Source organism: Capra hircus (genome assembly GCF_001704415.2).
Source record: "Capra hircus breed San Clemente chromosome X unlocalized genomic scaffold, ASM170441v1, whole genome shotgun sequence".
Lineage (NCBI taxonomy): Eukaryota > Metazoa > Chordata > Mammalia > Artiodactyla > Bovidae > Capra > Capra hircus.
The window spans coordinates 54445566-54472835 of NW_017189516.1; the positions used below are offsets into that span (position 1 = coordinate 54445566).

At 35.8% G+C, this 27270-nt stretch overlaps 1 protein-coding gene across 7 annotated transcripts; it reads left to right on the top strand.

The window, feature by feature from the left end:
- AP1S2 (adaptor related protein complex 1 sigma 2 subunit) lies at positions 1 to 27131 on the top strand. Of its 7 annotated transcripts, XR_001917571.1 has the most exons (7): positions 1 to 318; positions 2451 to 2629; positions 8460 to 8568; positions 9193 to 9330; positions 13286 to 13380; positions 24174 to 24182; positions 25568 to 25642. XR_001917571.1 is itself a non-coding variant. In XM_018043900.1 (6 exons), exons 2-6 carry the CDS (start codon positions 2451 to 2453, stop codon positions 25613 to 25615), a joined length of 483 nt encoding a protein of 160 aa, XP_017899389.1. In that variant the 5' UTR covers positions 4 to 318; the 3' UTR covers positions 25616 to 27131. The 7 variants fall into 7 exon arrangements, 4 of the variants coding, with proteins under 4 accessions (XP_017899391.1, XP_017899389.1, XP_017899390.1 ...); XR_001917570.1 differs by lacking the exon at positions 24174 to 24182 and having other exon boundaries at positions 25568 to 25653; XR_001917572.1 differs by lacking the exons at positions 24174 to 24182; positions 25568 to 25642 and adding an exon at positions 14928 to 17001.
- The last annotated feature ends 139 nt before the right edge of the window (positions 27132 to 27270 follow it).

Genomic DNA, 27270 nt, shown 5'->3' on the forward strand with positions numbered 1-27270 from the left:
ATTCCTCGGACTTCGCGGTCACCTGAGCTGCCTTCGGAGCCGTTGGCAACAGCCGAGCTGCATCCAGCGCACCGCCCAGCCCGCCCCTCTGCTCGCCGCAGCCCCGGCTCCTCCCTCGTCCGGCCCCCGGGGCGGGGTCTGTCGGCTCGCCCTCCCCTCTCAGCCTAAGCCTTCCCTCCGCGAACCGGGTCCCCTCCCCACAGCAAAACGGCTTCTCTTCCTCAGCTCAGCGACAGGGGCTTCCCCTTAGTCGCCGCCGCCGACGCTGCCGCCGCCGCCGCCGGCCGAGCCCCGCCGCAGCCGCGGCCCGCGGCCGCCGTAAGTCCCGGGAGGCGAGCGGGGACACCGGGGTCGGGGAGTAGGGAGGGAGGGACGGGCGAGCCCCCCGCCGCCCAACGAGCGCCTGGACGACCCCACCCCGCGCCCGCCCGCCCGGCCCGCTACTGGGGCACCGCGCCCCAAAACTCACTTCTCTTTGCGTCCGCGCCCCTCTCCACTCGGCGCCGCGTCCCGGGCTGCGGGGGCCAGTTTCGGACGCTGCAGCGGGTCCGCGGCACCTGTGGTTTGGGAATCGCCTCAAGTTTTGCGGGGCATTTGCGGGCGGGGTCGGCGGCCGGGGGCGGCGGAGACGGAGGACTCTTGGCGCCCCCTGCGCGGCGGCGGTTGCCATTGTCTTCCCCGCTCCTTGCCTGTCACCTCGCCCGGGCTCGATCGGTCAGTGATGGAGTGCGGCCCCGTGGGGCGGCGGGCAGGCAACGGCCACTGGCCCCGAGCCCGCTCCGCGGCCGAGCCCATTGTTTTTAATACCAATCTCCAGGAATTGAGGCGCCTTGTGATTTGTAGCAAAATCGGAGCGTTGGTTTTTAACTAGAGGGAAGGAATACTTGTGCCTTGCGACCAGGCATCATCCTATGTTAACATATAATTTATTTTAAAGAGCATAAATTATTTATTCGTCATATAAAGTGATGGTGGGGAGAGATGGAGGACCTTGCTATAGACTCCCTTGAGTCCTAGAGTTTCAAAAGCAAACCCCCAGTCCTCCTGGTCTCCAAGATCCTGGAATACGGGTCTGTTCTTTTCCAAGTTCTGCTAACGGGTTTGCGTGAAACATTGTCCAGTTGATGCGTTACTTGCTGTCCCCTTCTAATGTCGCTGTCTTAACAGGACTTCTGTATGAGGCACTTTGACATCACCAGTATTGTTCGTTTATTTCGTGCCAGTGATGCGTTTTAAGTGTGATGTTAACAGCCAGTTTCAACTTTATTTAAGTTAAATTGTCGCATCGTAAATTTCTAAATACCTTATTGTTGATGCCCGTTTGGATTATTACAAAAAGCGGCAATGATTTCTTGGCGAAATTTAGCGCCCATTTTATTCAGATGGATGGTGTAAATTCCCCCACCCCATGTTCAAATTCAGTATGGTGTGGTTAATACCAAGAGTCAGGCTGAATCCTACTTGCAGAAACTAGTACTGAAACTTAGAATAATTAAAAGAAAAGAAAATATCTGATTTCTACCTTTAAATTACCTTTGTAGAAACAATGCTTTCTGTTTGCAGTTGGGGAGACTGAATTACAAGAAGGTTTCCTTAAAAATTAAAACATGTAGACTAATCATCATTTGCAGATTCTAAATAAATGTATACAAAATAGTTTGTGTGAAATACACTAGAATTCAGCATCCACTCCATCTGTAGATGCTATGTTTTTAAATCGTTTTAAATGAAGTATTTCGTATAATGTCTGAATGTGTGTAGCTCTTAGTTTGGCTTTTTAAAGGTTTATATTCTCTTTGGTAAAACTATATTAACTCACTTTATTGTGTATATATTTATGTTGGAATTTTTTAAATGAGATGTGAATTTTTTAAATCAGGCTTTTATTAAGAAAAATGTGTTTATGGGATTTTTTTGGTTTATATTTTAGTTCTTTTGTTTTGCTTAAAATATGTAAACATAAACTGAAGACAGCATTTCAAGTTATAGCAGTCTGTCTACAAGTAATTCAGTTTGGCTCTAGAACAGCTTGTTCTGTGTAGGGTGGAAAATAGTAGGTCTGTTTATTTCAAATGCATCTAAACCAGTTGATGTCAACAGTTCTCTTTTGATCCATATACATTCCTATAGCACACATACACAATAGTTTCTTAAATTGCAAGAATTATCTTTCTTTTTCATCAGAATTTTCACCTCACCTGTTTTTGTCCTCCCCCTCTCCTCCAAACTTAAATGGAACAGGGTGAGGTGGGAGGATTTGCATCTGGTGGAAAGATCTTTCTACAAGAATTTCCTGCTATTTTAACTAGCATAGAAATATTGATGGCTACTCATCATTTGTTGGCTAAACGCCCTGTCCCTCAAAGCTTCTCTTTGCCACGTGTCATCTTAATCTTAACTTTATTGAATCAAAGTATTGCCTGTAATCTTGGTTCTGTTTATCTTAACAGATGCAGTTTATGTTGCTTTTTAGTCGTCAGGGAAAGCTTCGACTGCAGAAATGGTATGTCCCATTATCAGACAAAGAGAAGAAAAAGATCACAAGAGAACTTGTTCAAACCGTTTTAGCACGGAAACCTAAAATGTGCAGCTTTCTTGAATGGCGAGATCTGAAGATTGTTTACAAAAGGTATAATTTTTATTTATTAGAAGGGTGAAATAGAATCAGATATTAGATCATTTATAATGTGGAAATTGCAGACTTTCAAGAGATTACATTTATAAATAAAGATTACTAAAGATATAAATGAAATAGTCTTAAGGTAAAGCTTTGTACTTTTAAGATAACTACTGTTTTGGTGAAATGATAAAATCATGGGACTTTTTAAACGAAATTATGTAACTAAAGGCATAAATGATACTTCATGCTTAATCATCTTTTTAGGAAAACTGAAAGAATTCATTTCTTTGCAGGGGAAAATAAAATCAGTATTTTAAATTGTGTGAGTAATTTTCTGAATTTAGATAAGCATTTACCTCCCCCTCCCTTCTCCCCGCAAATCCGTAATGACTGGTATTTGATATGCCTTTTAATCTGACTTTCAGAATCTCTTATTCATGTATAAACTCCTTGGATATGTACACTGTTTTAGTCATAGATGTTTAAAAATCGGATATATACACGATTTGTTCGTTACTGCTTATTAGTTTGAAGTACACTTGTTGCTGTGGTGGTGGTGTGATTAGATCTGGTAGATAGATAATTTTGCCCAGAACAGATTTTAAAAATTTTGATGTTGCAAAATGACTCATAGATTGGCTTTGAACACTAAGCTTTTAAATGATGTTATACATCTTTATTAATAGCTGAAACCTTTTGATACCTTAAACTTCTCAAGATTGTTCTAATAGGGTTAAAAGAAATATAATCACTTTGTTTCTTCACTGTTTCTGTTCCCTTACAATTAACTTTCTGAATTTAAGATAAGAATGTTCATGCATATAAAAATTCTCTTCTGTGGGGGATGTGCAGAGAACTAACTATGGATTGCAAGGAGGGTCAAAGAGAAGTCTGGGTGTTATCTCAGTTTTCATTTATTCCACTCTACTATGGATGGGGTTGTGGGCAAGATGGCAAAGAAAGACATGAAGATTATAGAACATGTAGAATTTTTAAAATACCATGGATGACTCTACAATTTTTAAAATACCATAGACTCCTCTTTACAATCGAATGAATTTAGTCATCTTTGGGTGATTTTGTATCCAGTGTTTGCTGTAGTATTTGTTGAGAAAACTCATAAAAATACCATTTTAGAGGTGGAAGATGTTTTAGAGTAATCTAGTCAAGTGTTTTTTTTTTTTTTTTAAAGAAACTTTTTGTCCCAGAGATGAAACCTTAAATGAAACAAGTGGAAGTGGAGGTGCTTGTGTGACTGTATCTCTACTCACTTGGCTTCCACCCTCTGTGTAGGGCTCCTCAGTTTGAAAACCACTACTGTTGGTCAAAACTGAGTTTTATTTTAAAAAAATGAGAATTTGGGAGAAGTGACTTGTCCAAGGTCAGTTGCTCATGACTGCCATAGGGGCCAGAACTCAAATCTTAAACCTGGAGGCAAGGGTTTTAAGCTGGAATGAGAAGAAAATTTGCATTTCTTTAAGGATCCTGTAGTTGGAAAATGGGTAGGGGGAGGGCTGAGACTGGCACCTGAGGGATCTATTAGGTTATGGCGGTCCTGAAGGAAGATTTCTGCTGTGGGCTCAGCAGGTGGAAGAGTTGTTGCTGAGGTAAGTTTGGTAAGACTTGGTCATTGCTAGAAGCAGGGAGGGCAGTGAAAGAGGGGGAGGACTGGGGTGATTCCACACTTCTGGTTCAGCTGATGAGGTAAATGGTGAGGTAGAAGGTTGACTTTGAGGAGCCTGTGTGACTTCGATTTGGAGATGCCTAGGTTTCTCAGGATGGGCATAGGCATGGACGTCTGGGGGGAAATGAGGCGTAAAGTGTTAGATCACCAGCATTTAAGCGGCAGACAGAGGGTAAGTTATAGGGTCAGTCACCTTAGGAAAGGGGAGAGAGTTCAAAACTAAGGTCACCAGTGCCAAATGTTGCATGAAGGTCAACTAAAGTGAAGAATCTATTAGATTTTACAGTGAGCATTTCACAAAATGTCCTTTTCAGTGAAATAGTAGAGACAGAACTCTTGAAAAAATAGGACAAAGTGTGAAGAGGTAGAGACAATAAAACAGCAGGTGTAGACTGTTGAGGGGGGTTGGGGGGGCAGGGGAAGCTTTGCTATGAAGGACAGAAGAGGTGATAACCACCCATAGACAGGAGTGGGGAGACAGGGTTAAAAAATGGCATGAGAAACTTAAGCTTATTTCTAGATGGGGAAAGGAGTCCCCCATGTGGAGGAGGAAAATACTAGCAAGGGAATCAGTCCCGGGAATCAAGATTCTTGGAGCTGAAGGAGATGGCCTGTCCATCAAGAGGAAAGAAGCGCTAGTTGGTACTCTGCATAGCATTCAGCCCATCCATGTTGGGATACTGCTTTTTCTGTTGTAAAAACCTGTAAAATGTAGTCTCACCTGACTCTGATATTTACATCAAATTCCTATAAATAAAGATGCATTTAAAAATACCAGCTTTGCTAAGATGAAATTCACATACAAAAGTTAGATCCCATTTTATACTAGAAACTTTCCTAGCACCTTAAGGACATTTTTTTGGTAGATATGAACAGGTGATTATTTCCCTAGTCCAGCTGGAAGAGAAGACCTTTTAAGTAAAAGAATTACCACTTAGCTCCTGAGAAATTCTGAACTAGCATTTTTTGCTGTTCATATCACCAAGTGATCTTTCTGTTTGCCTTCTTCAAGTTGCCTCATCCACATTCTTTATTCCTGAGCCTTTCTTACAGTTGCCCCTCTTGGGGAGGGAGAGGTGAGAGAGTGGAGTAAGCTGAAAAAATAGACTGAAAATCTGGGGACTTGAGTTCAATTCCTTTGTGCCATTAGTTTTGTGACTTTGAACAGGTCATTTTGCCTTTGTTTCCTCATCTCTAAAATAAATACTCTTGAAGATCCTGCGAAGACAGAAAACAGTATGCTTTTTTGATTCCTATTTTGTGCAGCATGTTACAGGATTAAAGTCTTTAAAAAATATACACCTACCAATTACGAGCTTCAGAATTTGTTTAAGAGTACTGTATTGATTTTCTTCACTAACAAAAGAATTTTTAATGACATACCAGTAGAATATTGAGAACAGTTTGGTTACATTCATCCACAGTCAGCTGATATTTAGCTGACTGGGGAGAAGTAATGTGTTATGAATATAAGAATAGGCACTTTCAGATGTTCTCTGAGTGCCAGTAATTAGAGTAAGCCTTAATCTACTCTGCTAAAAATAACCAAACATACCTTCTTTCTTACTAGTCTATTAATTTTACTTCAGATTTAGACTTACAAATATGCACTGAGAGAACAAAATGAATTCATTATTGAATTTTTTTTTTAAATCACTTGGTTCTAAAAATAAGGAATACTCTTCAGGTTCTCTTGGTAATCTTTTACTAAATCAGTATAACAATTTTTCTTTCCCTCAGAGCATGTGAAATATTGCTTTGAATATGTTTTAATTTTTACCAGTTGCAGGATTACTTTATTTAATACAGTTTTGGACTGTAGTTTTTAATATAAAACTTGGGCTCTGGAGTCAGATTACTGTTCCTGAGAAGGTTACTCAGTTAAGCCCGAATCTCCTATAAATGTAAATAATAATGGTATCTCTCTGAAAGTTTTTTTGTGAGGATTAAAATGGTAAATTATGCCAAGGCCTTAGGTAACATTTAGTGCCTTAGTCACAGTGAGGATTCAATGAATGTTACCTGTTATTATGCTTTTGTTTCTTCCTTAAACTTTTTGGAACGAGGTGCCTTCTTATGGTCCTAATAATTAGATGTTCACCTACAGTGAAGAATTCATTTAATTTGATATTAAAATAATATTTCTGAATGATTCATACAATCTAGGACCTTTGACTACTGTTTAAATGCTATTTATTTATAAGTAAAAGGCAGTTCTGTGTTTAAGGAGCAAGAGTGATGTAAGCATTAGATTGCTTAACAGTAGCATTGGAGAAATCTTGAAATTAAAAGTAAAAGGAATTTTATCCAACATTGCCTATTAGTAAATTCTTTCTAGTAGAATTTATTTAGCACTGTGTTCATATCAGCTAGTCGTGTCAGTTTTTTATTTACCATTTTTAATATCTTTCCCTTTAATCTTTAGTTTTATTAATTCGGAGAATCTTATGTGTCATTTGTATCAGTTTTCCAGATTTACAACTCTATTTGAGCAGCATGGGTTAAGGAGGATGGAAGGTTGGGCTGGAATATCTCATTGCCTTTAAAGCAATAAACAGAATAGTGCTGGGAGAGGGAGTGCTTTGTTAGTAAAGTTGGAGGTGGTGCATGTTGTGCCCTTTATGATAATAAATGAATGTGCTTGAATGCCTTCTCAAAGACTGCAGGAGACCAACCATTTAAAATAACGTCGTGAATGTAGAAATCAGATAGAATGGACATGGCAACTAGTGTACGTGTATGACAAGGGAGTCACTATGGTAGGTGGAAAAAGGCCTGGAGTTAAGGTCTCAAGATCAGATTTCTTGTCCCAGTTCAACCACTTGGCAGGCCTTGTACTTTTGGGCCTCTTTTTTCTTCTGTAATCAAGGATGATGGTGTTTACTGTTGAAAAGCTCAAATAAGAGGAAATGTTTTTTGGTAATATTGAAATTAATAGTGTTATGAAAATACTAGTTATTCTCAGACTGAAGAGCAGAAATTCATTGGATTTCAAAACTGAGGTTGTATGTGTGTGTGTTTGTGTATTATTTTACATTAATGCTATGAGCAGTGATTACCCATTGTTTTTCCTAAAAATTGCTTAAATGCTCCTCAGTGGAAATTATAACGGCACCTGAGACTTATTTGGAATGTCTTAGTTTTTCATTTTGTTCCTTTTCAAAAGCTTCAAACACATTTAAACCATTTGAAAATACTTTTAATCCTCCTCAAAGGACTTGGTTAGGTCATCCTTTGTTGTGCCTCAAGGTTTTGTGTTAATAAGTTTTGGCTTCCTTGGGTCAAGTATAACCTAGTCCCATGTACTAGAATTCTTATTTGGAGAATATGAGTTTTCCAACCTTATACCTTCTTCAAGGGTAAATAGCCTGAACTTCAACAAGGAAAACTTAGAAAATTTGAGGACATGCCTTAGTTTTCCCTGTTCTCTTTCTGCAACTTCTGTGATACTTGCAACTTGTTTTTTTTTCCTCAAGGCTTATTTTCCACAATCCTATATACCTCCTTTAAAAATAATTCTATGCTGTTAGGAGTCAAGATAGTAGTTACCTTTGGGGATAGGAGGCTGTGACCTGGAGAGGTTAGAAGAGGGGCTTCAGAGGTTCAGTAATAATTCTGTTTTGTGGTCCAAGTGCTGGTACCACAGGTACGTTCACAGTGAAAACTCATCAAGCTGTACATTTATGACTTGAGGTCTTCTCTGTGTGTATATTACGTTTTAGTAAAACATTCCAGAACATTGACTTCATGTTGACAGTATCTTCAATAAATCCTTCAGTTGGAAAGTTTATTTTCTTCCCTGTTTACTTGTGGTTTGAAATAGTCACACAGTGCATTTTGTTTTAAGTAAAATTCAGAACAACGTATGTCAACTATGTTTTAAAATATTCCTACAAAAGGAGCCTGAATGAAGGAAGAGCAAATAAATAACTCTTTCTAGATAGTGTGTGATTTTTTTTTTTGCTTTCCTGTACTTTTCAGAATTTCTTTTTTGTACATTTATTATTTTATAGTCTAGGAGAAAAACAATTTGCTGTTGTAAAGAGGAAATAAATTGTATAGGCACAAGGTCTTTCACGATAGGATATGAAAGTATATTTTAGAAAATACATGATTATAGGGTAAATGTTTTTCTGCATCTGTTTTTTGTTACAGATATGCCAGTCTGTATTTTTGCTGTGCTATTGAGGACCAGGACAACGAACTAATTACCCTGGAAATAATTCATCGTTACGTGGAATTACTTGACAAGTATTTTGGCAGTGTGAGTAGTATTTTGTTTTAGGAAATTGAATGCCATAATATATATTTTTTAACCTTTTCTGTAACAAGTTTATTATTTGTCTTGAGAATTCTATTTGACAGTAACCTCAAGAGAGGGAAGGAATGACTCTATTTCTTGTCATTGCATGTCAGAATTGCCTAGTCAGTTAACTGCCAGAATTGCTTGACCCCACAGACCTACTCATTTAATTATGCTGGTGAGAATGAAGTTTAAAATAGTGAAATAGAAAGGAGTCCAGCTGTAAAGATTAATATACTGGAAGTGCTTAGTATAGAATTTAGATTTGGTTAGCACTTGTAATCATATTACCCAGAAATATGTAAATATTTCAAAAGACCAGTCTTTATGAGCAGAAAATCATTCTTAAGTTGCCCATGTTAGGAGCTTGCAGAACCTGGTCTTTCTTAGCTTGAAGGCATTGTGTGTTTCAAGTACTTGAGACTTGAAGTTAAGCTGACTAAATCAATGATGCTTAGTTAGCAGGATTGCCATTTTTAGATATAATTAGATTAATTCACTCTGGTCAGATTTTATTGACTACCTGATTGTAGATAAATATCTTCTGCTTTCTTCAGGTTTTATTTATTTATTTTTGCTTTTCAGGTGTGTGAACTTGATATCATTTTTAATTTTGAGAAGGCTTATTTTATTTTGGATGAGTTTCTTTTGGGAGGAGAAGTTCAGGAGACATCCAAGAAGAATGTCCTTAAAGCAATTGAGCAGGCTGATCTACTGCAGGAGGTAAGCTACTCAGAGTTCTCTTAACTAGACACTGGCATGTTTTGCTCTTGCTAGGGAAGTCTCAGTCATCTTCCCTCATTCTTACAGTTTCAGAAATTACTCTGAAGCATGCTTGGCATGTAGTGTCCATGTGCAGTTTATTGATTGGCATATTTGTCAGTCACGTCAACTCAGTTATCTGTGGATGTATTGTTTACTTTGGAGATGGTCTGGAGATGGCCCATTTTTGGACCCCAAAACACCAAAGTCCAAACATTTAGAGGGACAGACTACTTTAAGATGGGAAAAGTAGGAGTAATTTGAGAACTCTGTGTCTGTTGTTCTGAATTACTTAAGATAACCCCTTATCTCATTAGTGTCTGCAATGAGGAGTTGACTGTGAGATTATGGCATTTTCATTCCAAGTTGGTTCATATTTTCATCCCATGTCCATTAAGTGCAAATGTAGCCAAGCAAATGATAGTGTTTTATTATATTTTTTGTAGAGTCCTCTAGTTTCTTGTTAGCAAAACTAACTGAAAAGTATTTCTACTTCTCTTTGCTTTTCTTGAATACAAACCCACGTTTTGTCAAGCAGCTACATTCTTGTCTTGCCTTGATATCACAAGAACCATTGATAAAACCCCCTTCACTTTCTAATTTCCAGTTGTCTTGGGTTAAATGTATATTTGATGCTTCTGTACCTTCAATTTCTGAAGCTAAAAATTCATAGATAAGGCTACCTTTCCTGAAAAACTTAATGATACATTAATTCAAGTACCTAGTTGAATTATGCTTTAGTCATAATTGAAGTTTAATCAAATAGAAAATTTGTAGCAAGAGGAGGAATTAGTCAATATTAAAAAATGTTACTTGTTTTCATTACTGTAATTATCTTTTATATTATTATTGAAGGAGGTTTTAAATCAGAGTAAATCTTTTTTCTTCATTATAGTTTATTAACTGTTAGCCTCATTCGGGCTTCTCATTCAGGATCTCTCAGTAATCCCTCTGCATCAGTCACTGATTTAGGTCAGTTGTGGGGATTGTTTGAAGTTGGGATGACAACATCTATAACATACATAAATTAAACATTAGACAGTGATTTTTTACATTTAATGATACTGAGTTACCAAAACAGGGGTTAAGGTGCCTGCAGAATGAAGTATTTTGTTGACAGCCCTAATACCATCTGCTGCTCACTAGTGAAATGAACACAGCCCCTTTTCTGTGTGTGTATGGTTTACTATAGTTTTTTATTAATTGACTGCATACTTGTCTTTGGGAGTTTTTTTTCTTTAAGTGTCAGGTGTGCTGACTACACACTCCTATTCTACTGTTATAAAATTGGGTTAAAGGTAGCACCTCCTTATTTTGCTGTTTGCTGACCAGACTTTTCTGAAAATTAGGTCAAAACAAGGGTCATAACTTGGAAATTTTTCATATTTGTTCCTTTATTTGATCACTTTTATATTTCATTATTATGGAACTATATTCTGTTGTATCAGATCCTGGTATTTCCTTTAGTTTGTTTATCATTTCCTAATTAACTACATTTGCCTTAAAACATTTCTATAGTCGTTGAAGTTAAGCTTTTATTTTTAATATGTTTTTTCTGGAGAATAATGTTTAGTGCATTGATACCTTCTTGTGTTTGGGTTGTTTTTTAAACTTTACTGGGAAATCACTATATACTTTACAATATGACAAATATGCTGAATTTACTTTATAGCCTGTATTGAATAATGTACTAGAGGATCAGAAAGTTATTACATGTACATGTTTGTGAATGTGTGTGTGTGTCTCCCCTATGAAAGTATTTTAATAAGAAGGCTCCTTTTTTGAAGTTGTATTTTATATCTCTAAGTGGGAAAAGTAGGAATGGAGAGAGAAGCATGGGATGTCCATAGTTCCATGCAAAATTCTCCTTACCCCATCTTCACCTAGTTTAAGAAAAAAAAGTTTACTACTGTTAATTATAGTTCCTTGTCTTTAGAAGAGACAAGGCCCTATTTCTCTTCTGTGACTACCTTTACATTTGTTTTTTTGGTACATAAACCGAATTGATAACTACTAAGGACATTTTCTATTCAATGGACCAAGTGAACCATTTTTCTTAATTTCCCCATGCAAGCAAGTCTTAAGGAGACAGAAAGTGGCTGGTCCATTCTGAATTTACAATGATGTTAAGGCCTTTATGAAACCAAGCTAAAGTCTGTATAAGGCAGTTAAGCTTCAGATTATTCTGTTCAGTTTAACAGTTTAACTTGTTTATTCATATTATTCACCAACAACATATTGTCACAGGAAATCCAGGATGATAAGATGTTTCCTAAAACAGAGTCATTTATATGTTGATACATGATACAAGTTTACATCTCTGGGCGAGTATTTGAATCTTATGTTCACCAAATAGATGATAGAATATGATGAGAAAAAACATTCCACAAACTGCTAAAATGATTTGTCTGGACACTGTGATAATAAAAAAGAACTTCGATGATAGCTAATCCTTACTGAGCACCTAGATGTGGGGCATCCTATGCTAATCATCAGGATTTCCTGAAAAAGGGTCCTGAGAGCTTTTTAACCAATGAAGTGGAGGCTCAGTGAAGTTCCAGTGACTGATCCTAGGTAGCAGTTGGCAAAACCAGGATTCTAAACCCAGATCTGCTAGACTTCAGAACTGTATGAAATCTTAACCACTGTGTTCTGTCTGCCCCAACTCCCATTCAGGTATTTTCTTGGTGTGTATATTTTAAACATTCTGTTTTAGATACCAAGTTCTGTTTGTCTCAGTAATATAGTAAAGAAATTCCTTATTCTCCTGGAAATATTGTCCAGTTTATCAGTAGTTGGAATTCATTAATCAGATATATAGATATACATTAGTATTTTTCAAGTCATCTCTTGTTGGGTTTATCAGAATGTCTAAATCTATAGTAGCTTTTTTGGTCTTATAATTTAGGGTATAATAGTCACTTAGTTTGTGTCATGAAATGATTTTGCTTCCAGAATTGTACATATAGCTGTAAAGACACTTATCTAAATGCAGTCTTAAATTTGTAGAAGTCCAAATTTATTTTAATTTAGTTTACATATATCATGATTTTTTTTTTCCTGGTATCAGGTCTTTTACTTGAATCAATTGTTCTGAACACCAAAGATGACTGAACTATATTGAAAATATCTGCTGGCTTAAAGATACATGCAAATCACAAAATAATTTTGGTTTTAATCCTTTTTTAATTTTGTGAAATCATACATTTCTATCTTTATGAATTTTTATTTTCAGAAATATTTCTTTGAAATGTCTCTTTTACTTTGTGTAAATGTTATGTAGTTTGTCTAGGTAGTTCTTCATTTCATAGGCAAATAGGGTAGGATATCAGTGGATAAAGTAGATTTTGTATTAGCATTTTATACTCAGTAATGAGAACATAAAATGAATGTTTATTTGAATCATAATTACTAAAATATCAGACATTGTGATTAAAAAATAAAGATATCTTTCTTATTTTACTTACTTAGTAAAGAAGGGTTCAGTTTTAATATTTCTAGACTGAACTCTGTTTATTTCTGTTGGTATTCCAGTGTATGACTCCTTAATTAGATTTGGGGGTAAAGCCCAGAAAAATTGGTCCATTATCCAATTTTTAATGTTTGACCGTTGGAATTTAAAACATATTTTCTTAACATGCCACTAGTACTTAACTTTATTCTTAAATTATTAAAGTGCAACATGCTGAGATTGCTAAATTGACTTTTTTTTTTTTGCAATACTTGAACATTTTCCCTAGCACCAAATACCTATTTTAAGCTAGATTAGATTTTTTTTGGAGGGAGGGCATGGGGGAGTGGTACAGTTGGGGTTTATTTTATAAACATTACATATAATGACCAAGGAAATAATAGAGTGCATATTCTTTGTGAAGTCAGGCACTTACCAGTTTTTCTCTGCTCCTTAATTTTATAGAGCCAGAATGAAGAATGGGGAGGTTTGTCTGAGGATATCTTATGATAAAGAGCAGTCTAAGGCTTTAGTCCCTTTGACCCCCAACTTATTTATTGGTAACTACTAAATTTACCATTTTTGTGGCATGGATAAGATGGGGTGTTATGCAAAAACTGTTGCACGTGAAATGATTTCAAGTCCTTGCTTGATCTGTGAAGATCAAATAGTTAAATACTGGGCGTGGGCTTTAACCTTCAGCGGTAGATGCATGATGGTGTTGATCAGCGCTTTGAGATGTGTCAGCCTTTTTTTTTAATACTAACAGCATCATTTTCAAATTTGTGGAGGCTTTCCTTTTGAGCTTTGTTTGCTGTTGGTATTGTTTCTCACTAAAGTAATCTGAGAAATGAAAAACAAGTGAGGTACCAAAAGCAAGCATTACACTCATGAATTTGCTTCTACTTCACGGTGGTCCACTATATAAACAGGTTTATTGGATTTACAGTTGTTAATTTGCCTCATCTAGAAAGTGGTGCTCTATGGAAAATTAGTGCTGCTAAAATTGATTTGTTTTAGTGCTGGGGCTGCATGATATATCTTAGTACTATACAACATCTTTGTGGAAGTAGTAATTAATAAATCTGTTGGACTGCATAAAAATGGAAAGGTAAGAATCTTAGGCGACAAAGGGATTTCTTTAAACATGGATCTTTTGTAAATTAAAAGTATTTTAAGTAAGTACATACTTATCAAAGTATTTGATAACATGCTTCTTAATAAGATTTTTAATTAAAATCTTGCTAATTAAGAATATTAAGGCATTGGGTAGTTAAACTCTATTAAGAATATCTTACATTGTTTTAAAAATCAGATGCTTTCAAATATGTACAGTAATATACAGTGATATAACAGCAAAAAGCATTTTGATAAAAATCCTCTTAGATTGGTTTTAATAAGACAAACTCCTATAATTCCTTTGTAATTACCACTGTTTATGTTAAAACCTTTAAGCCTAAACCTTCTTTTCAGTTGGGTTAAAAATTAACAAGGCTATAGTCCTTTATACCAGCATATTTTAATTTTTTATATGTTAACTTGATTGGGTTCTACTAGAACAGATTCTGGATAAGTGAGGTTTAGTTACATTAATGCTTCAAATGGAAAACACAGGAGGATAGATACAGAGAAAACAGAAGGTGGAACAAATCTTGCCTTTCACTTTGCATTTAATAAGAAGCAATTTGGCCAATGCCCTTGGTCACTGGTTTTCAGGTTGTAATCATTCGCTCTATGTCTTTCGAGCTCTTTTTTTTTTTTTTTTTTAGTTCTTTCTGCAATTCAGAAGCCAATTTTATTTTTTATTTTCCTTTGCTTTTCAGAATTTTGAGAATTTCCTCCTTACTCTTTCATTTTAATTCATTTTGAGCCAACTCTTGCTACTCTGGTCTATTTGTAATAAAAGTCGGAATAACTTAAAATATTCAGTTACTGTAAATCTGATTTTCCGAAGTATTTGACAAGAAGCCACAGTAATACCATACTTTTTTATATCACAATAGTTACATATACATAAACTTAAATTATATATGCTTACTCGTATTTCTTGTTTTATAGTCTCATGTTGTCTGTTCTTTTTTTTTAATGCTGATCCTGATCTACTAAGTTGATTGCATGAGCCCTAGGATTGAGACCTGCACAGGGACCTGCAAAGAACATATTCCTAGGTGTTGGTGATGGTTTTGTTTATTTATGTATTTATTTTTTAAAATTAAAGTAAGTTGACATGATTTTAAAAAAAAAAGTACTTTCTGAAAAATTTCAGTGTTTGAGTTCTTTTTTTACGCTCCTCTGAGACATTGGTGGGGTTTTTTTTGCTTTTTCTGTGGTCTTTTTTAAAATAAAAATTCCCACTATAGGAATACAAGCAAAGACACTAGAATATAATCTTACCCACCAACCAGAGAATTAGATTAATTCTGGTTCTCAACTGGAGTTGGGAGTAGGGCAGTTGTGCCTCCTCAGGGGACACTGAGCAATGGCTGGACACATTTTTGATTGTTACTACTAGCCACTACTAGCCATGAGGTGCCACTGGCATCTAGTAGGTGAAGATCAAAGATGCTATTAAATATCTAACAATGCCCAGAACAGCCCTCTCAGAGTAAGAAATTATCCAGCCTCAAGTGTCAATGGTGCTGAGGTCCAGAAACCCTGGTTTAATTTAACACCATGTAATATATAAAGATTTCATTTACAGATTTCATTTATATTTATGGACTGCTACATCTTTTCGATATAATATGCAGATAACAAATGACTAGCCAAAAATGAATCAAAAGTATAAGGGGAAAAAAACCCTAAAAATTGTGAAGAAAGGAATAAATGTGCTCAAGAACATGTAAATGGCTATAAAACTCACCTCTGTGATTAACCAAAATTACTTTTACTTGATCAAAAATAACTTTTGATAACCAGAGATAACCCACAGCAAAACTTACGGGATGTCACTGTATAATTTAATTTCCTCAACAACTAAATCTGTTAACATTTATTCATGTTATTTAGTTTTTGTCTGGAAACAAAATTGAGCATACCCTGTAGGCAGTTAGAACACTTGAACTTGCTGCCAATTTCCCTATCCACCTTAGGGATTTGATAATTCCTTATGAGAGGAATAGTTTAAATGACCAGAAATTACATATATAATATAGACTTATATTGTACATACATACTTTATTGTTTTTCTTTTATGCCCTATTAGCCTTATAGAATTTACTTAGTAAAGAGAATATTTGAAATTCAGTGATTCCAAGAAATCATTTATATTTTGAAAACCTTGGTTAAATTTAGGGCATTTCAAGTTATGATCCAAATGGAAGACCAAGACAAATACAATACAATTACCCTAAGATGTACTTAAAACTATTTCTTTACAGTCTAAAGTTATATTTACTAAGTTAATTATTCTGCTTCTTTATTTTTATTTTTTTGGTTTGTTTCTTGGATTGGCAAAGAATTGTTTTCTCCTTATGAGCACTTAAATTTGTATTCTATTTTGGAGGATTAGTTTAGTGATATCTATTAACAAATGTGTACACTTTTTGCCCCATTAGTTATACTTGAAGGAATTTTATCCAACAGAAATACACAAATGCACTAAGACACACGCTGGGTATAATACTAAACCATTGGAACCTAATCAGATGTCCATCAATGGGAAATAGGTTAAGAAAATTACAGTATACCATATATGAAACTGTTACCTGGCTATAAAAGAAATGAGATCAATTTCTATGTAATGATATGGAAAGATACTCAAGGTTTATCAAGTAAGAAAAGATCCAGGAATAGGACATTAAAAGTATTACCTCTGATGATATTTGAGGTCCCCCCACCTCCTGTTTTAAAACATGTAATGTAAAAAAAAAATCACTCAACTTTCCTAGTGCTTCAGAAGTGCTTGTGAAATAAGACACCATGAGTCCTGTCATCTAAAAGATACCACATTAAGTGCTTTCATTTTTTTCTCTTTTTACCCATTGCTAAAAAGAGATCTTCATGAGTTTGGACACTCAGCGGCCCTTTGGTCTTTAGATCAAGGAATAGGGTTCCAGAGGTAAGAGTAAGGACTTTGCCACAGTATTCAATAAAAACTACCACTGTATTCTAGAACATGAAGGACTAAGGATACTACATTATAGTGCATGGAATAAGTGAAGCCCCTTTAAGAAAAACTGGAGTGTAGCAGTAACTTCAAATTATACTTATTTATATATATATATATATATATATTTTTTTTTAGGGCTTCCCTGGTGACTCAGTGGTAAAGAATCCACCTGCTAATGCAGGAGACACAGGTTCAATCCCTGGGTTGGAAAAATACCCTGGAAAAGGAAGTGGTACCCCACTCCAGTATTCTTGCCTGGAGAAGCCCATGGGCAAAGGAGCCCAGTGGGCCACAGTCCATAGGGTCTCAAAGGGTCGACACGAACCTGCATGCATATATATATATATTATTAAATGTACGTAATTTTCTCTTTGATTGCCTTGCATACCAGAAAGAAAAATCAGGATACTAGGTTTTCCGTTTTGGATCCATACCACTAGTTTATTTAAGCACTTCTCGTCCCAACAAGACTTAAGCCTTTAGATGATTTTACTTGTGAGTCATCAGCCTAGTATAGTGAATATCTGGGAATTTTAAGGTAGTGGGGTTTGTTTTAGAAACATAGGTGGCTTTGAGAACAGGTGTAACTTAATTCCTCTCTGCTGTGTTTGTCGTCCTACACTTCCCACTACAGTTCAGTTCAGTCGCTCAGTCGTGTCTGACTCTTTGCGACCCCATGAATTGCAGCACGCCAGGCCTCCCTGTCCATCACCAACTCCTGGAGTTCACTCAGACTCACGTCCATCGAGTCGGTGATGCCATCCAGCCACCTCATCCTCTGTCCCTTTCTCCTCCTGCCCCCAATCCCTTGGATTGAGAAAAAGATTATTCTTAGGATGGAGGAAAGTTGAGTGTGCATGTATACTAAGAAAAAGAGCGAATGCAGAGAGCGATGAAAAACAGGAATAGAATAATGGAAAAAGTATATTGGGAGGGTGAGGGAGGGTGAATAGGAATGGAATCACAAGCATTGGTTTGGGTAAGATGAGTCTTCTCCCTCCTCTGTTTTGAGGTTAATGGGTTTAATGAGCTTAGTGGGCCATAGATTTCTTTTTTTTCCTCATGAGTTAGGTGAGTTGAGAAACTGTGTCTAGAGGAGAGCTGCTGGGACTGAGGAGAAAGAAGGGGCAGATAATTTGAAATGTTGAAGGTTTGGCACAGACTTAATGGGGAAGAAGTCAGTGATTTGCCCAGATTAAAGGCCCATTTCAGATTGAAAATAGTAAATATCTAATCTTTATTCCAAAAATAGGTCTCCAGTGTGTACTAAGGGCAACTTGTGGTTTATATTTATTTGTGTAATACACTGGATTAAAATTCTTTTTCTCACTATTTTCCTTTTGGTCTTTATTCCCACATGGTCTATATCACTGACATTTCAGAGTATTTAACTCAGTTTGCTAGGTCATAGAAGATAGTAGGTCTAGTTCTGCAGAGGACTTTCACCCTCCCCGATTCTTAATTAATATAATTATTCCATGACTCATAAAATGTTCTGGTGGTGTGAAGGCCCAGAATACTGGAGTTATATTTAATCCACTATAATGTTTTCCTTGTATATAAGAGAAAAAATAACTTAATTATGGGCATATCTATCATTTAACTAAAAATCAACCTTAAATGTTAAATGGTCATTAAGGCATTTATTTATAGCATAACCTTTTCTGCTTCTGTCAGTTTAAAATGGGAAAGTATTTGAAACATGTTATAGCAACTTAAAAGTGTTGAAAGAATACATTTGTTTTTGTAGATTTTAGAGTTTTTCTTCTTGAAGAATGTTTTTCAGGTGAGGATTTCTGCCTTTGAAGAGTATTCTTCACAATTAACTGGATGCTAATTTCTTGTTTAAGTACAGTAATATGAATCATTGCTATAAAGAATAGTTTGGCTTTATCAACTCTTTTCTTTCCTGGTAGTGGTTTAGTTTAGTTGCTCAGTTGTGTCCAACTCTTTGCAACCCCATGGACAACAGTTCTTTTCTAAAGGGTAGTAAAAGGTCTGTTAGAAATGCCCCAGGCAGTCAGAGTTGAGAATTGCTCCTATAGAATTGTTTCTTTTCTTTCATGGTTGTCTCCTCTGGTGAGGAACTGCTGTGTACTTGACCCTGTTTGGGAAACTACCTTTTTGTTTTCTTTTTTTTCCTCCCTTACTGAATTTTTCTTTTAATTGTTGGTTTTTACTTGGTGTAATATAAAATTGAGAAACAAAAAAGATGCAAAGCTATAAAGGCTCAGATATTGGTATTATTTAGGTGAAAGTTTATTTGATAGACTTAAATTTTTCTTGTTCTCGCACCAGAAAACAGAGAATATGTTTTACAGCAAGAGTTTGACTGGGTGTAAGAAAAAGCATACTAGAATACGTGCTGGAGTACTAACATGCATCAAAATGTAGTAGGATATATAAATTCAGTTTGTAATAACAGTCTTGTCAAGTTTGTTACTTATTACGTGAAAAGTTTAATTACATTAAATCCTAAGAGATAGTCCCACTTACTTAACTGATGATATTTTCATAGGAAATTTTGCTCTGATAATGATTCATCATTGGGGCTTATAATTTATTGTTTTACACAGAGAATATTGAAATAGGTTCAGAGTTCATTGACCAAAAAACTATTATTAATATCATTGATACAGAAATAGAATTCCCTCATTAAAATGAAGCATTTGGGGGTTCGATTTATTATTGATATTATTTTAGCTTTTTGCTTTATTTCACAATGTTCCCAGTGGGAGAAAAAAAGCAATTATATCTTTAAACTGTTGAGGGATTATCTGAGGATTAAAATTTTACTGGCTTTTTTCTTCAAATACTTTTGTATTTAATGGTTATTATATAAGGTATCTGTTACATATTTTATTGGAACAGTTTATATTGACTTTGTAGCCTAACAGTTCAAAGTGCCAAGTTGAATAAATAGTAAATTGAGGATATCTTAAAAGCAGTCAAGCAATTTTAAACTTTTTTGAGTCACAAGCCTTTTGGCTCAGGGTATAATTGCTTTGAGAGTCTGATGGTCCATGGGCTGCCTTTTCAGGAATATCTGTATCTAATTTTGCCCCTGGTTTCAGGGAGTTTTGGAGTCCCTAGATATTCATCTCTTCTGTGCGCTCTAGCGTCAGTTTAAAACCACTTCAGGTTACCTTGTTGATGTGTGAGAAACATCCTTTTAGATACATTTAGAGGCATAGACATTTAACAAATCTGTTTGGTGAATTCTTTAAAATCTGTCTTCAGGATTATTTAAAAAGTAATACCCTTAGTCACAAAGGCATAGTCTTTGGAATTTTCTCTTTTTTTGGTAAGCTAAGCAAATGATTAAAAACCTCTATTGCTACTAAATGGGTAACTACTTTTCCATTCTTTTCTTGGGAAAGATTTTCCTTTAGAATCTGTAAAAGTTCATGGTCATTCTAGGATGTAATGATTTTCATTAAGGGATTAAATTCCTTTGCTTCATGTAGTAAAATCCTGATGAACTTGAACACTGGCGGGAGGGATTATTCTAACTGGATTTTGAGTTAGCTCAGTGTTGACTAGATGACTTATACTGAAAAATCTTTTCAGTATATTTTTAGTAAATACAGTGCTTTTGGATTTTGTAGGACATAGGTCATCATTTTGGTTATTGTTATATACATTAAAGTTATAAAAGATGAATATGAATTCCTGGGCATTGTTTAGAAGTTAAGTATTCCGCCATGAACCAAAATTCTAAAAACAAATTCTAAGTTTCAATTAAGTTTTCTTTGCTGTGCACTGAACATTCTAGAAATCTGATTGTGTCTGTGTCAGTTTGTATACTGTGTGTAAGAATATATGCATTTCTTTTGTAGCCACGTCATGAATATTTTAATGTCCCTGTGTACTAAATGACCACTCATCGTGTATGCAGAATTTCACAGAGGAAATAGAAAGCTGATATGCTTATGAAAGAAAATATCCTCAGCTTGGTGACTGATTGCCTTGTGTAATAATAGAACATTTTAGAACCGTTACCTTTGTAATAATTTTCCTGTTCTCATCCTCTTTTCTGTTTTATTTTCATTCTGTGTGTGATCTTGATACAGCTTTTCCTGCTTGCAACTGGTTTAATTTCTTCTTGAAAAATATGATCTATGATCATTTTGAGTAATGTTTCATTTCAGACACCTACATGTCGTCATTTGTGAACCATCTGTGATTAATCTTGTAAGAGAATACCTAGCAATCATTAAATGTTTACCAAAGAAAATGGAGCTGAAATGCTTGGTCAAAATTAGCAGTGCCACAATATAGCATGATTTGATCTTCAAATGTTGGCAGGATGGGACTATATTTAGGGTAATTATAGTATACATGAGGAAACATTTTTAATTATCACATAAAAGTATATTTGGCAATAATACAAGAAAGTAAAATCTATACTATTATATAATATTTAAGGTAAAACATTAACGATTTCTAAAAAATTTGTAATGCCACATTTATTGACTCATATTTGTGCTATACAATATCAAACAATCCCTCTAAGAACTATCAGAAAGCTATGTCAGAAAAGTCTCTTCTGCAATATCTATTGTTTAAAAGTAAGTAATCCTTTCAAAGTATTAATATAGGGTTTATTTTATATAGTTAAGATTCTAATATTGTTTAAATACTATAATATTTTACTAGTTATATAGTTAAGTCTGCATTTAGATACTTAATGATTTGTTAAATATGGTTTTATATTTCAGATATTAAAACCTTTAATATTGATCATTGTGTTTTAATAAAACATGCAACATATATTATTATAAAGAGGAAATTACCGAATAATTCATTGTTACTGTTTAGAGAGTTTAAGGCCCAACTTAAGTAAGCTATCATTAAACAAGTTCAAAAGATGCTCAGAGTGGTTTACCACTGAAAGAAGACCTGTGAAAATGTGTATTAGACAGGGGTGCAGATCAGTTGTTTCCACTCTTCCATTCTTGCTGTACTACATGACATTTGAAGCACCTGGATGGGCTATCAAATGAGAAATTAGCATTATACATTGATAACATTGGGAAACATTGGTCTTTCATTTCCACTTTTTTCCTCCTTCCCTCCCCCAGCCCTGCAACATGGTATTCATCTGGTTTTAATGCTGCATAAATATGCATTGTCTCATGCCTGTTTGCTTTGGATGCTGTATGCCCAGCTGTAACAAGATGTTGCTTCTTTTGTTATTTGTATACAGCCGCTTGCTTTAAACTAGTAGATTCTGAAATAGCTTTCCTTGCATGTCTAAAATAAAAATATTGCATGTACTTTGTCTCATGTGAATGACTTTTTCTTCTCCATCCTTTTGACAAGTAATATATTTCATATTTTAATTTTTCAGGTAATTTTTAAAAATGATGGTTTAAATGTAACAAAATTTACTAGTTTAACCATTTTTAAGTGTACAGTTTAGTAGGTTCAGTATATTCACATTGTTGCACAACATATCTCTAGTTTTTCATCTTGCAAAACTGAAACTGTATCCATTAGAAACAGCTATTCCCCATTTCCCCTCCCCTCAGCCATTGGTAACCACCTTTCTACTTTGTTTCTATGAATTTGACTAATTTACATAATAGTTTTTTCTAGATGGTTTTGAGCTACAATTTCAGTGTGAACATGTGAAAATTAATTTTATATTACAGTTGATTAAAAAACTAACTTACTATTTGTATAAGTCTCAGTGGAAAAAATATATAAATGATTCTTTGCAATTAGGCCTTTTAGAAAGGACAGATATTTCAAATGCATTGAGAAGCAATGTGGTTCTCTTCAAGAAATGCTATCTATATAAGATTGCAAGCAGTGAGCACATAAGGGGAAATCTAACCAGCTTCAACAAGTAGGATGAGGGGGCATGTTTACATGGATAAGCTAAGAATCTTAACTCTATAAAATTCAATGTAGGCACCCTGTAATACATTAAAGGTTGTATGACATTTTAAAAATTATTTAACATTAAGTGAAAATGATTATTTTTAAATTTCCCCCCTTATTTAATATGTGATTCATGAAAACTCTGAGACCATACAAATAGAACAGTATAAGAAACCCTTATGTACACATCACTCATCTCCAACAACCATCAACAACTCAGTGTTGTTTCATAAATCACCACCCTACCATGCCTTTTTTGCCTGAGTATTTTACAGCAAGCCCTAGACATCCTATCATTTCATCTTATATACTTCAGTATGTATCCCTAAGAGGTAAGGACAGTCCCCCAAATTAACAGTAATTCCTAATATCTTATTCTTGATTCGTTATTTTCCTAATTGCCTGGAAATTGTATTTTTATAATCAGTTTCTTAGAGCCAGATTCCAAACAAGTTTCACACTGTATCTGATCTCTTTAAGTCTCTGTTAATCTTTAATGAAAGTGAAAGTGAAAGTGAAGTCGCTCAGTCGTGTCCGACTCTTTGCCACCCTGTGGACTGTAGCCTACTAGGCTTGTCCCGTCCATGGGATTTTCCAGCCAAGAGTACTGGAGTGGGTTGCCTTTTCCTTCTTCAGGGGATCTTCCTGACACAGGGATCGAACCTAGGTCTCCCTCATTGCAGGCATACGCTTTACCCTCTGAGCCACCTAAGTACTTTAATAATTAAAGTAATCTTTAATAATTCTGTAAATCTTTAATTTTTACCCTCCCTTGCCTTTTTTTTTTTTTTTTTTTTTTTGTTAAACTGAGTCTCCTATACGGTAGAATTTCCTCCATTCTGTATTTGGCAGATTATAGTGGCGATGTTTAACTTGTTTTCTTATCCTCCATATATATTTAGATCTGTAGCCTGATTAGGTTGAGGTTCAATTCAGAGGTGGAAAGGAGGGCAAGAATACTTCATAAAAAATAGCCTTTTTTCACCAAAGCTGACTTTTACCCATTTTTTCTTAATGCACAAACATACTAAAAGGTCATTATATGAACTTTGTATATAGAGTTGGTTTATAGTAAGGCTAAATACCTTTATTTAGATTTCAGTTGTGTCATGTATCAGCTAACATATTTTGAGCACTTTCTGTGAATCAGGCACTAAGCCTTATCTCTCTTAATCTCTACAAATGAAGGTAAGTGCTATGATCCTTGTTTTCCAAATAAGGAGACAGACCAGAGAGTTTAAATAATTAATCTGAGATTATTCCATGTAGTGCTTTACATAAAATTAAATCTAATGTATGGATTTATGGTTTAATTAATTTTTCTTCTCCTGTTTTGTGCTGTACCACAATTAGGATGCAAAAGTAAGTCATTTGGGTACAAAAAATTGTTTTCCTCTGTTAAAATCTAGTATGCCTTTTAATTACAAACTTGTTGCTACTAATACCTGAAATTTGACCTAGTTGGTCCTTTTATTTTGTGCTGTACAAAACTGACACTTTGGAAAATTTTTAATTTTTTTATAGTATGCTTGCTTTGGTTAGTTTTTGGCATTTACAGATGAGCATTGGTTGTTACATAGAACAAAAGGCACTTCTGTCTCAGGTATCAGAGCATTCTTTCTGTATGTTGCTTCCACTGAAGCCATCGGTTGCTCTGGGGAGGTCTGGAAGGTAAGTTCCTGAAGACAGGAATAAATATGTGTGACTCAAAAATAAGAGCAAGGAAAATAAAAATATGTGAAGAATGGGGAGAACTCAGGGGGTTTCCCTGGTCTTTATTTAGGGGAGGTTTTGAATTTTTACACTAAGACAACTTACGTTTTCTGTAGAAAGTGTGAGTCGCTCAGTCGTGTCTGACTCTTTGTGACCCCATGGACTACACAGTCCATGGAATTCTCCAGGCCAGAATACTGGAGTGGGTAGCCTTTTCCTTTGAGAAGGCAATGGCATCCCACTCCAGTACTCTTGCCTGGAAAATCCCATAGACGGAGGAGCCTGGAAGGCTGCAGTCCATGGGGTCGCTGAGGGTCGGACATGACTAAACGACTTCACGTTCACTTTTCACTTACATGGATTGAAGAAGGAAATGGCAACCCACTCCAGTGTTCTTGCCTGGAGAATCCCAGGGACGGGGGAGCCTAATGGGCTGCTGACTATGGGGTCGCACAGAGTCAGACACGACTGAAGTGACGCAGCAGCAGCAGCAGCAGCCTTTCCCTTCTCCAGGGGATCTTCCCAACCCAGGGATCAAACCTAGGTCTCCCACATTACAGGTGGATTCTTTACCAGCTGAGCCACCAAGGAAGCCCAAGAATACTGGAGTGTGTAGCCTATCCCTTTTCCAGCAGATCTTCCTGACCCAGGAATCAAACCGGGGTCTCCTGCATTGCAGGCAGATTCTTTAGCAACTGAGCCATCAGAGAAGCCTTTCTGTAGAAAGGTCACTATCAATAATTTCCTTAAATGCCAGTGGGTTTGACAGCTTTTTGTATTACAGCAATGGAGCACAGCACAATTGGTAGGTAATCAGTAGGTATTTAATGCATGCTGAAAAAAATCTTCCTGTGGTCTCTGGTGTTTGGGACACAAATTGCTAAATAAGCACTGACTCTCCATGGAAGTGCCCAGACTGCTGAACTGCTTGTGTTCAGCTTCTCTGAAACTTGCATGCGCTTCCGTGTCCGTGTCTTCACATTCTCAAACCTCCCCAGATCTGCTTACCAGAGTCTCACATTTTCCCTCCACAGGAAGCTGAAACCCCACGTAGTGTTCTTGAAGAAATTGGACTGACATAACTCTCCTCCCCTGTTGATGACTTCCTGTGGCATTTCACACACTGTAGATGGTCACTGCCTTCATGTCCATGTTAGCTAATGGTGTAAGATGATGTCTTGTCAGTATTACTGTTCTGCTAAGCTGCTTCATTCAGGCCTACACAATTTTTTTTTAAGGGAACTTTGGTTAATCAAGTGATAACAAGGGACTTAAATATGAATTAGAATGAATGCAAAAAAAAAAAAAGGTAGTTTTTCTGGCTATTTTAAAGTTTATAGGTCCGTTTCTCTTGAATAGGTTATTATTACTTTTGATTATGTGTATCTATGAGTATGACACAATCAGGCAGTATACATTTATTATTCTCTTTGGCAAAAAAAATCATGTGAAAGAAACCTGGTTTTATGAAACCAAAGACTACTGCATTTCAATATATATGCGAATAAAGGGAATTGACATGTCACATATCAAATGAATGGAAATTTCACTCTATGTTGAAACTCAAATTATACCAAAGACCCTTATTAGAAAATAAACACCTTAAAACAAAGGGAATACATACAAAAAACTAATGGAATGATGCTGTTTTACACTAAAAATTATTTCATAGGCATTCCAAACCTGGGACGAGGAACAGAGAGAAGCTGTTTCATAATAGTAAACATACTATTTTTAAGGCCAAGCAACATTTGACTCCGGACATAAATTTTTTTGTGGTCATAATCATTTAGTCACTTAGTTGGATTGTTTTTGATGTCTCCCAAATAAAATGAAAATGTTGACTTACCAGGGATTCTTAATAACTGTATCTTATGGAAAATGTGTTGCTCTTTTCACAAAGTGTTGCATAAGTCATTGTTTAAAGCATGAATATTCCTTCTGGGGTGCTTGTTACAGCCAAGTTTATTTTACTCCCCTATTGCTTCCCTCCACTTAGAAGTGCAGTAAACTTTAGGGCAGCTTCCTTCCCTTCCATGGCACTGCCTAGTTATTGGGAGTCCTAAATATAAAAACAGACACCACCTCTCATGAAAGTGTGAGTTGAATGGCATTAGTGGGCACTATATTTTTTAAGGATATAGTCATTTCAATGTCACTTTTATACATACTTCTACGTATGTAAACGTCTTCACAGTTTACACTTTTCATTTGTATTGCTGGGCTGGATTAAGCTTTGTTGTGATTGTGACCAATATAGAGGCCACGTGAGCACTATCTTACCACATTGCCAATTAGTTGTAATAAATGTTCAACGTACACAACTGTAGTGTGTTTTTATCTTTTTCCAAAAGCCTGTCAAACTATGAAGAGCTGCTAAAGGAAGAATTTTTTCAGAAAATTTTCGAGTTAAGATGTTGAAAATTCACCTCCATTTGAATGTGGTGGTGGTTAAAAGCACACACAAGATAAATGGTGGAAGATTTAAGGAGTCTTCATGTACCACAAACCCATTAAAAAATAATGTGGAGTCCATGCTACTGAGAGCTTATCTACACACTTATTTTCAATCAATAAATGCCGCTTTTAAAACCTTGATGCAGTTGATTTTTCTCTTTCTGAATGAGTTCAAATCACTCCAGGTAATCAAAGGTGTCCTAACTCAACTGGAGTTCCCCTACAAACTGGAGGTACTTGCACACTTGCTGAGATGGATGGGTATAAGCAAATTACTGCA

What these genes read in the sequence shown, in the direction of transcription:
- AP1S2 (XM_018043900.1), top strand. Translation starts at nt 2,451, where the DNA reads ATGCAGTTTATGTTGCTTTTTAGTCGTCAGGGAAAGCTTCGACTGCAG. An exon ending in CTGAAGATTGTTTACAAAAG is followed by an intron (nt 2,630 to 8,459) that starts GTATAATTTTTA and finishes TTTTTGTTACAG; the next exon opens with ATATGCCAGTCTGTATTTTT. An exon ending in TTGACAAGTATTTTGGCAGT is followed by an intron (nt 8,569 to 9,192) that starts GTGAGTAGTATT and finishes TTTGCTTTTCAG; the next exon opens with GTGTGTGAACTTGATATCAT.